Source organism: Bidens hawaiensis, unplaced genomic scaffold (assembly GCF_021521415.1).
Source record: "Bidens hawaiensis isolate Kalapana, Puna unplaced genomic scaffold, B.hawaiensis_p1.1 tig00021201_1, whole genome shotgun sequence".
NCBI classification, from domain to species: domain Eukaryota; kingdom Viridiplantae; phylum Streptophyta; class Magnoliopsida; order Asterales; family Asteraceae; genus Bidens; species Bidens hawaiensis.
In genome coordinates, this window is record NW_027493285.1 from 29,635 (window position 1) to 41,213 (window position 11,579).

An 11,579-nucleotide genomic window follows, 5' to 3' on the forward strand; every position below is an offset into this window, starting at 1 on the left:
TATTAATGTTTGGTCTTCTTTATAGCAGTTTTTTTCAATTTAATTAGAAAATTATAATGCTTTTTTTTTAATTTAATTAGAAAATATCAATGTATGCATGCCACATTTGAAGAAACAAATCAAAAGATAAAATAAAAGTTATAATTGAACTTGATTCTTATTTTTGTTTTACCTTTTGATTTGTTTCTTCAAATGTGGCATGTATGCATTGATATTTTCTAATTAAATTAAAAAAAAGACCATTGATATTTTCTAACTAAATTAAAAAAAAAAAAAAACTCGGGATGGTGTTCAAAAATCGCTAGGGTGGGTAAAGAAAACTGTAATATACGTTATGTATAAAAAAAACTATAGGGTTTGTCCCACACCCTCTATAGTAGGTTCGTCCATGCTCGCACATATCTTGATGAACACACAATTCAGAGTATGTGTTAGATGATCGTAAATTGGATGCCAAGATATCTCTTTGTTATTCAACTAAAACGATACAACTCTAGTGGTTTGTGTCGTTTTTTCTCTCCGTACAATAAAGCAACGTCTATCTCTAATCTCTATCTCCACGGAGTCTTCCTTTGGTCATCCTACAAAGCAAACGCTGGTGTGACAACATGTAATATATGTACAATCCTTAAACGATAACCACCCGTAATCAATGGTAATAGATACATTATGTATTTACATACCGTAGAAGAGACCTTATTGTGGTAGATTGCTTCTTACGCTTTTTATGCACTTAGGATTTTTTATGCACAAATAATTAATATACATGTTAACGTTAGCTTAAACAGGTCATTCATTGTAAATGATACTTATTTACATTTAATATCATTTATTTATTAAAAAGTTGGGTATTATTCGTCTATATGCTTCTTATGCAGTATGGGTGTTTGGTGAGCTTTTAAATTTTGTTTATTTGATTTTAAAAAAACCAAAAGTTGTTTGGCAAAACACCTTCAAAAGCTTCAAAATGAGGCCTTTCAAAAGTGTGTTTGCTCTTCAAAAATCAAATAAAAAAATAAGCAAGTTTGAAAAGCTCACCCAAACACCCTTAAGAAATAATATGCTTAATATCAGGTTGTGTTTCGATTTGACATATACAACTAGACAATCCACCAACGGCCCAACCCATCACAATTGAAACTACAATTACTAATAGAAAGCAAATCAATATATTTATTTACTGTCTGTAGGCCTTGCAGGTGATTTGTATGTTCTTATGCTCTTGATTTGGCACCAAAATGCACACTTAACCTTTGTGGTGAGACTTGCGGAAATATCACACCTATTATCGCAACAACTATAGCAAGCTTTTGTCATGGCAGTCTTTGCACTTGTTGCGCTGGAAACGGATGTTAACTATTTTAGTAGTTTTTCAATGTAATGTTAAAATTAAATATAATGAAATTTGTTATATTTTAAAACGGTTAAGTGCAATAGTAGACGTGCACAAAAAAACCGGTTCCGGAACCTAACCGGTGGAACCGAACCGGAACCGGTTCCAGTTCCAACCCGGTTGGAACAATACCCGGTTTGGGTATTTTTGTACCCGAAAATCGTACCCGGTTCTCCTATTTGTATGTCAGTACCAGTTCCAACCCGGTTCCTACCCGGTTCTTAATTGGAACCGGTTTGGTTCGTACCCGGAATAACCGGTTCCGACGGGTTTTTTTTGAAGGGTCAAACAAAAGTCAAACTAGCCGTTGGAACCGGTTCCAACGGTAATATAGCCGTTGGAACCGGTTTTTTTAGACACCAATTAGCCGTTGGAACCGGTTCCAACGGTAATATAGCCGTTGGAACCGGTTTTTGAGACAATAGATCCGTTGGAACCGGTTCCAACGGTAATATAGCCGTTGGAACCGGTTTTTGAGACAATAGATCCGTTGGAACCGGTTCCAACGGTAATATAGCCGTTGGAACCGGTTTTTGATGCCCAAACCTATATATAACTTGTTTCCATTGCTTGTTTCACCACCAAACTCAAAAACAAACTACAATACTACTCCTTTAGCAAACCCGTTCCTTTACCCGACCATCCAACTAAATATTATTATGGCACCCATCAAAAAAACTAACAACAAGGCTAAGAAGAGTGTTTTTGTTGCCCCCGTTCCTGTTACGGAGGACCCAAGGGTTGTTACGGTAGTCAACCATAACCGCAACCAAGACATATGGAAGAATTGGGATTTGATTGTGGATGACGAAGGTTATCAAAAGGCTCGTTGCAAACTATGTGGTTCAATATTAAAGCACGATTCCAACTCTACTTTGAGAAAGCACATCGAGAAGCCATATTGCAAGGCGTTGAAAGGGATTGGCGCGACCGATCAAATTGACTTGGGTAAAGATGGTACACTATTTCGTTACAACACGACTCAAGTTCAAGATAGAATGGCAAAGTTCGTTATTCAACGAGGTTTGCCGTTTAACCACTTTGATGACCCGGAGTTGACGTCGTTGATTCGCGAAACTCTACAACCGAGATACACACATGTAAGTCGTACTACCTTAAGACGTCATTGTATCAGGTTGTGGGAGTGTGCTAAAAAAGAGTTAATCGAGTCTTTTCATTCTTTAGAAGCCATGGTTAGTTTAACTACCGATGTTTGGTCGGCACCACACGGGTTGCCCGAATCATACATATGTGTCACCGCTCATTGGGTTGATCCGGTGACATGGCAATTGATGAAACGCACCATCGCTTTTGAAAACTTCCCGTTCCCACATACCGCCGAAAAATTGTTTGAATTACTAGATGAAGTTATAACGACTTACAACTTGAGAAATAAAATATTTTCGATTTCGTTTGACAACGCTTCAAACAATACTAAGGCGGCTGAAAAATTTATCATTAAATATTCACCACCTTGTTTCGGGGATTTTTTTCATGTCCGATGTGTTGCACATATCATCAACTTGGTTGTTCAAATAGGTCTTGACAATGAACACATTTGTGATGATTTAAAATACTTTAGACTTATGTTACAAGATGTCTTCAAAAGTGGTAAAAGAAGACATCTTGAATATAAGAACTATTGCAAGTCGGTTGAAAGAAAGTATTTGGGGCCGAATTGGGACGTTCCAACCCGTTGGAACTCAACTTGTCATATGTTAAAGTGTGCTTTTGCCCAACGCCAAACTTTACAAGCTTTTCATAACAATCTTGTTGAAGAACGCGAGGCCGATATGTTTCCGGAAAGTGTTTGGGTCCAAGTCGGTTATTTGTTGGAGTATCTTGATGTGTTCAAAAAGTCAACAACAAAATTATCGGGAGTCTATTACCCTACTAGTTGTTGGGTTTTGCAAGAATTGTACTATATGTCTTGTGTTTTTAAAAGCTTTGCGGAGAAGAACAAACTCTTCGAAAATATTGTTGCGGTGATGAAAGAAAAGTTCATAAAATATTTTGAAATCATACCGCCGGTCTTTACTTGTGCCGCCGCATTAAACCCCTATTGGAATGTTAATGGGGTTGAAACAACGATTGAGGAAATATTCGACAACTTAGGTATGCACGAGATTGACCCGAAGTTGTCGACGGAAGCGAAGGACAAGTTCAACAAAAACCTTCAAGACCTTTATGACCATTATTTTCAAATGTATGGTCCAAGCACGAGATCGTCTTTTGTGAAAAAAACAATAACTGGTAGGCCGTGCAATGACCCACTTATAAACTTGATGAATGAGATTCGTGAATCGGCATCTAAGAGGCAAAGAGGAAACACACCAAGTAGCGAACTTGGTCGATATAGTGGAGCAAACTATGTTGAGGGCGCAACGGTCGACGAAATTCGCAATATTGATTTGTTGGCTTGGTGGAAAGGTAAACAAAACGAATTTCCCATTCTATCCGCCATGGCTCGTGATTTGCTTGCCGTACAAGCCTCAACGGTTGCTTCCAAATCGGTTTTTTCTCTTAGTGGGAGGGTGTTATCTATGCGAAGAACAAAACTAACTCCCGAGTCTCTAGAGGTTTGCATTTGCCTAAAGGACCATTTGGATGCGGTGGATCGTGTACAACACAAGGCGAACTTTAAAGACGAAATACCAATAGAGCGTCATATTCATGATGAGGAGGCGGAGGACGGGGTTTCTTCCGATAACGAAGACGAGGGTGAAAACGAGAATGAAGACGAAGAAGAGTTGTAATTATTTGTTTTGGTAAAATTATTTTAACTTGTTCAACTAATATTTAGTTTTGATTTGTTTTATTATAATTACTTTTGTTACTCATGATTAATTGTTTGTTACTTTTTTAAAAACGACGAACATTTTATTCATCTAAAAAATAACTATTACAAACATTATTAAAACATAAACGATACTAAACATAACAACTAAAACATAAAAAACAAAGTCCGTCGTTTTAATCCGGAAATACTTATTTTTGGGTTGTAGAGCCGGATGACTCTCCCACTTCCATTTTTTTAGCTTCCAATCTTCTTTTCTCTCGACAATACTTATTCGTATGTTTTCGTAATGTCGAGTTGGACGCTGCTTTAAGAAACTTCGAGCAATATTTGCAACGTGCCAACTCATGTGAGTCGGTCATGAGACACAAATCGTAATGAACCCAAACATCGGGCATCTTGTTGTTTCGATCACCATAACAACGTCATCATTGGTTGCCATTTGTTGTCGGTTTAAGGTTAATTGTGGTTTGGAGTGTGTTTTATAGTTTTGGGAGTGGTTTAACAAGTACACAAACAAACCTTGCTATTTATAGAAAGAAGATAACCTATTTATAGTTAAAAAACCGGTTCCAACGGTCAAAAACGGCTATATAGCCGTTGGAACCGGTTCCTAACGGCTATAATGTTTAAATTTCAAAAAAAACCGGTGGAACCGGTTTTTACCTAAAAACCGGTTCCGGTTCCACCCTACCCGGTTCCTAAAAGTTTGCATTTCCGGGCATCGGTTCGGGTCGGGAACCGAACCGGTTTCTGACTGGAACCGGTGTCATTTTGTACCCGGGGTGAAAAAAACCGGTTCCGAACCGGTTCGGGTTTTCAAGGTGAACCCGAATTGTGCATGTCTATGCAATAGTGCACATACAATCACATACAACCAGATCTATGTATTACATCAAGTCTAGTACACATAATCGTATTGGCCGGTGTGTTTGTTAGCCTTAACGGGCACATCTAGTTGGGCAACCAGAATTAAAATCTATTTCGAATTTATTCAGTTATGTCGAAACGTGTTAGCTGGGGCATGATCTCATCAATGCCAGTAAGTTGTGGATTATCACAAGGCACATATGAACAAGCACGAAGTGCGAAGTGCCTAGTACGGTCATGGAATACTGGATTGGCACTTATAAAAAATTGAAGCGTTAGTGTCACGAAAACAACTAATAGGCAAAGGATGTTCTATTTGAAAATCTTTCAAAACTTACGAAACCCAAACCAATTCACCGGCAACACTGTACATGGCCGGATACTCAGCCTCTGCTGACGACCTTAACAGTTGACACCATCAAAATTGCTTTTTACTCTTACAAGAGACAAGCATGTGTCGCATTATTAAGGGACTAAAAAGCAATATGACTTATTCTTAGGCATGAGCCCGTTCAACCGTTCAAGTTCGGTCAATTCATCCTTTAGCAAGCAGATCCAAAGTAACTCGCGTAAATGAATTAACCCATCTGATTAGAATTTAGAGTCCAATCCCACCTACAAGCTATCCGAGGTAACATTACCTCAATGTCTTCGATGCTTCTTCTCAAACTAACGCATGCCATTATCAAAACCATACTTCAACAACAGGTTTACTAACCGACAAATGCGATCATAATCAGCATAATAATACACACTAAATTTACAATCTTAGTTTTAATGCACACCATCACCAAGTAGCAAGCAAAAAATCAAACCATTTCTTCAACCCTTTCTCTACATGATCATCAATAAGCCCTGTAAAATATATATATCATTTGTTAAAAAGAATTAACACATTTGATTTAGTAGAAAAATGTAGACACATATAGACGAAAAAAGGTGACTACAACATACTTAGCCTGTTCACATTGCTAACTTGGGATCAACGGTCCCTGTGGCATTTCCTTCCCCTGTTAGGAGATGATCCGGATCCTGAATGGCAAATAAATTCATTAGAAAACATAATATAAAAGCATAAGAAAAATGATTATCACATATTAACATACCTCCATTCCCCATTTTATATAATCCGGGGACTCGCAAGCCTTATATTCATCAACCAAATTCTCAATAATGTCCCTCGCCTCATCAAATTCTGAAAGATCGTTGTCCTACACAAGGTATACATAAATCATTATAACCCGTAATACATACGTGATTACATATTTGCATTCACTAAAATCGTTATCGGTTTAGAATAGTGAGAAATAACTTACACCAAATAATGGGAAATCCCTGTATTTGTCAAGAAAGGCCTGTCTCTTTCTTAGGAGAGAATACTGGCTCAAACATTTGGAGAATAAATGTCGAATTCCAGTATAACTTGCTAACATGAGCCCACTGACCTAAAGAGTATAAAAGCACACAAATTTCATTATTTCATCCATTCTTATATCCCAAATTCATCACTGTTATTATTAAATAAATATGTAATGTTCCAGAATGTAAATAGGTCTCACCCTGTGAGCAGTTTGAACGTATGGAGACTTTCTCGAGAGAGCAACCTGTTTCATAAATAAAGGCAAAAAATAAATTTAAAAAAAAGGAACTAGTAAGTTATATTGTTATAATACCAAGATGTTACAAGGCATACCTGAATGCTAGCAGGACCCCACTCAATGAAATTAACAAGCTTTCTTTCACGTATACGCTGCAAACTATCATGTACCTAATGAACCCACCAAAAGACGTTTGGAAGTTAGAACACAAAATAAGTGTTTCAAATAATAAAACTGTGGATTGAAGCAATATGTTGACTTTGACTCACTTGAGTGGGATCAACTTCTCCCTGAATAATGTTCAGTATTGATATGTATTTAGCCTGACTAGCTTCTTTAGTTCTAGCATGTGATGAAACCATGATATTCTTTGTCTGCAAAACATACACTTGTTAAAACATATGATATGCTTCATTCAAAAATAAAATAAAAATTACTAGTGTTCTTGCCTGAAGAAGTCTTCTCATCACATCCAGTACAGTTGTTTTGCGAATCATATTAGCCTGTAAAAAGATTATAAATTAGAAAAGCTTTTCATTCAAGATAATATAACACATAATGCCACATGGATATTGTCTGACCTGGCGTTCGACTGTCAGTGGTGTATACCCTGTCATAAGAAAGTGGCACCTGGGTGTTGGGATCAAAGAAGCAAGAAGACCGACCAAATCATTGTTCATATATCCAGGATACCGGAGGGTGGTTGTACTGGCAGACATTACAGTTGAAACTAAAGAATTTGTCTGAGAAACAGAAGGGTTTTGTATATGCAAACGCTCTACTGCAATTCTATTAAGTGCAGTGTTATCAAGAACAACAACACAGTCAGCATTAAGTGTAAGTCGTTTGAGAGTCAAAAGAGAGTTGTATGGCTGAACCACCACGTCACTGATTTCGTTTTGATTAGGAAACACACTGTATGTTTGAACAAGTTTCTTGCTGTAACGATCATTTAACGTCTCCAAAAGGTATGAACCCATACCTACATAAGTTTGTGCATTAGAAAATAGTCGATAAACATTATTAACACAACGTAAGATTAGCTAAATAATCAAAACCTGAGCCAGTTCCTCCAGCAATCGAATGACATAAAACAAATCCTTCAAGACTATCACTTCCATCTGCTTCTCTGTCAATCATGTCCATCAAATCCTCTTCAAAACTCTTACCCTGCAAAAAGATGTTATTTTGTTACAAAAATCATGAAATTATTGGTGAAGATACAGTTGTACATGATGTAATTGTGGTCACAAGAAGGTAGTTATTAACCTGATGATATCCACTGGCCCAATTGTTTCCTGCACCCCCTCCTTCCCTTGAAGTAAATATATTCTCATGATTATAAAGATTTCTGTATTCACCAGTTTGGATTCCATTAATCACCCTGGGCTCCAAATCCATGAGCAATGCTCTAGGTATGTAGTGTTGGTCATCTGCTTGATAGAAAAACACATCTTTTCTGTCACCTCCCTGCAGCAATTTTGCACACATAATATTAAATTAAATCATGCAATGACTTAGGACAGGTAACTTGACTTGGAGTCCACTTAAATATAATGAAATAAAATTAAATCAAACAATGTTCGATTGTAAATTTGCACTTGTAACTCCAAAAACTCAAAACAGAAAGCTTGACGAGATAACATATATATCAACCAAAACTGTGGTAGGGATTACTGACGGTCCTCTATTGGGGACCTGTAAGGGACTCACAATACGCATTTACAACTTAAAAGTCTTAAACTATTAGCATCCTTGTCAGGCCACTAACCTTATGAGACTGATAGGTCAATAACTTACACATACTTTCAAGGGGTGTTACTCTAGTATCTACACATGTATAACTAACACACATAGCATTTCTACATTTGGACAACTAACACCATTGACAGGAAATTATGCTTAGCCCACTAGCAAGACCTAGGTTCATAATTCAATATCAACTAATGTGAAAAATATGCTACACAACTTTCTATCTTAAATTGCTCCTGAACAGAAACCTAACCCAGTAAAATTACAGCATTCATAGATGACACTACAATGGATTCATAAACAAGAAGAAATATGCTCATATAGCATAACACAATATCCATACAAAGTTTGTTTGTAAGTTTGTAATTGTAAGTGTAACTTCAAAAATTCAAAACAGAAAGCTTGACAAGATAACTTATAGATCAACCAAAACCATGGCATGGTCCTCTATTGAGAACTTGTAAGGGACTCTAAATACACAATCACAACTTAATGTCCCAACATCCTTTGTTAAGCCATTAACCATAGGATATCGATAGCCTATGTTGTCAAAAGCCCTTCGGGCGTGCACCTAGGCCCTCAAGCAAGGCAAGGCACAGGAAACGCGCCTTGCTGCCATCCAGGCCCTCGGCGACCTTCCGACAAGATTATGATCTAGAATTTGGCAAGATTCCAGCCAAATCTTGAAAGTTCTGGTAGTATTTTGCAAATTCCAGGCAAGCTGGTCTGTAAGACTGTAGCATCCAAAAATTAATGAGAGAAAAACATCGGACATCAGTTACTACGGTGGGATATCAGCAATTTAATATAATGCAGAATTTATGTATATAGCAATTTAACACTAACAATTAACAATTCAGTATACTCTCCTACCATTAACAAATCAACCTTTTGCAACTTACAAAACACTAACAATTGTAGCAATTAGAAACTAATTAAGACTTAAAACACCAACACTAAACACTAAAAATTGACAATTAAGACTCAAAAACTGATATCGGGAAAATCAGTGATATATCGGTCCAATTTCGGTGATATTATCGGTACCAATACTCTGCTAGAGGTCCGATAATCGCCGCTACAGCACCGATATTGTCTAAAACCTTCCAAATATTTATGTTTATGCTATGTGCCTTGCTTATCTTAGGCCCAAAGCTCACCCTTTGCGCCTTTGACAACTATGTCGATAACACATTACATATACCGACAAGAGCTGGTACTCTAATATCTACACTAAAACAAACCAACACAAACAGCATTTATGCATTCGAACAACTAGCAAACCCTAGGCTCATAATTCAACACATCAACTAATAATACAGAACATATATCACAAAACTTTACATCTGAAATTGCTCCATAAACGAACGCAAATGGAAAGAGTACTCATGCATACTCAATTAGTTACATAGATCTCAATTATATCGCATTTACTCAACATACTATAAATTAAACTTGAATTGCAATCACCTAAGTTTGATAACTATGGGTAAGAATTATCATTCATCGGTGATCCTCTATTGAGTGCTTGTGATAGACTCGGAATACACGATTATGGCTTACATTCCTAACATCCTTGTTAGACCCATAGTTATCAAATGCGCTAGACGCATTCAAGGCGCATAAGCTTCGCCTGAGGCCTAAGCGCAAGGCGCAAAAAAGCGAGTGCCTAAGGAAAAAAAAAGCGTGCGTAATTAAAATTTAAAAATATATTATGTATATGAAAAATAATACTATTCTTCAAATAAAATAAACAAAATTTATCATATAACATTTAATATCATCTAATTAGTATCAAAAGTTCTAAATAGTCATGATTCAAATGTAATTGCAAAACTTGAATAACAAAATGTATCAATATAATGCCTTTGACCTCTCCTAGATCTAAGTTTCTATAGCACTCCTTGCGTTTCTTTTGCTCGGCTTTTATCTTCTCATGTTCTGGGCATAGACAACGCCGAAGCACTCGCCTAGGAACTAGAAGCGCATTTATCGAGCCTCTCCTGGAAAATGGGCCTAGGCGTAAGAAGCAAGGGCTTTTAATAACTATGGTTAGGCCTACAGTAAATCAACGAGTCTAACAAACACACTGCTCGTACCGGCAATGAGTGCTACTCTGGTAACCTGTAGCAATATAAACTATCATAAATAAGTAAATAACATTTGGACAACTAAAACCTTCGAAAATAAGCTACACTTAGTCCACTAGCAAACCCTAGGCTCATATAATTCATAATCTGTAAATGTATAGCCTAAAGCTCAGCCACATGGAAAGAGTAGTCGATTAGTTAGTTACGGATCTAAAACACAACGAATTAAGCTTCAATTAGAATGACGTAAGGTCGAATTAAGTGATAACCTGAGTGGCGAAGTCTTCAAGGATGCCGTCTTTGGAGATGCCGTGCTCCAAACAGAGTTGCTTCCAGAACTCCATTCCGATCTGGTTGCCGCATTGTCCTACTTGAAGTGTTATGATCTCACGAGGCATCTCTGATTACTCACTGTGTGTGTGTGTTCTGTTTCTAGGGTTTCGAAGATGTTTGTGTGTGAGTGTGGCGGGGACGATGGTGGTTAATTTTATTTAAAAGAAAAGGAAAAGGAAAAGGAGTGGCTGACCAAATGGAATGTGGATTTCATATTTCTAAACGAGTGACATCTAGTTTTAATCTATGATTTCCTTTCGGTTGCAAGGAAACTCGAATTCACTAATCTGTTAAGAAGGTGTTTGGCTTAGTTTTTATTTTTTGGCTTATACTTATATTTTAAAGGGGCTTATGGTTTATTTTTTATTATTTTATAAGCTCCTTTTAAATGTTTGGATTAGCTTATATTCTACAAGTTGATAATAAGTTGTTAAATTCACCATTATTTAATTTATTATAGTAATAAGTTGTTTCAATAATTATTAATCCACCATCATTTGACGGCAAATGAGTAACTTACACCATAACACAAAGCTTCTTCAAATAAGCTTTTAAACCATCTTGAAATAAGCTTCTTCAAATTAGCTTATAAGAATAAGCTTAAAAGGCTAAAACAAACACCAAACTAGGCTTATTTTGTAAAAAAAAAAAAAAAAAAAAAGCTAAAAAATCAGCATAGTTAAATAAGCTAGGCCAAACACCCCCTAAGTCTGGTTGTTAAACCCATCAGCATGTCCATCACGTGA

At 36.7% G+C, this 11,579-nt stretch overlaps 1 protein-coding gene across 1 annotated transcript; it reads right to left on the reverse strand.

Annotated features, from left to right (window-relative positions):
* Positions 1–5,808: 5,808 nt before the first annotated feature.
* LOC143563027 (tubulin gamma-1 chain) lies at positions 5,809–10,898 on the reverse strand. The gene is made up of 12 exons (XM_077050671.1): positions 10,770–10,898; positions 7,928–8,128; positions 7,717–7,828; positions 7,240–7,640; positions 7,108–7,161; positions 6,928–7,032; positions 6,754–6,828; positions 6,620–6,664; positions 6,377–6,505; positions 6,167–6,271; positions 5,992–6,092; positions 5,809–5,892 (listed from the first exon to the last, which is right to left on the reverse strand). The coding sequence occupies exons 1-11, from the start codon at positions 10,896–10,898 to the stop codon at positions 6,024–6,026; spliced, it is 1,425 nt and encodes a 474-aa protein (XP_076906786.1). The 3' UTR covers positions 5,809–5,892; positions 5,992–6,023.
* Positions 10,899–11,579: the final 681 nt, after the last annotated feature.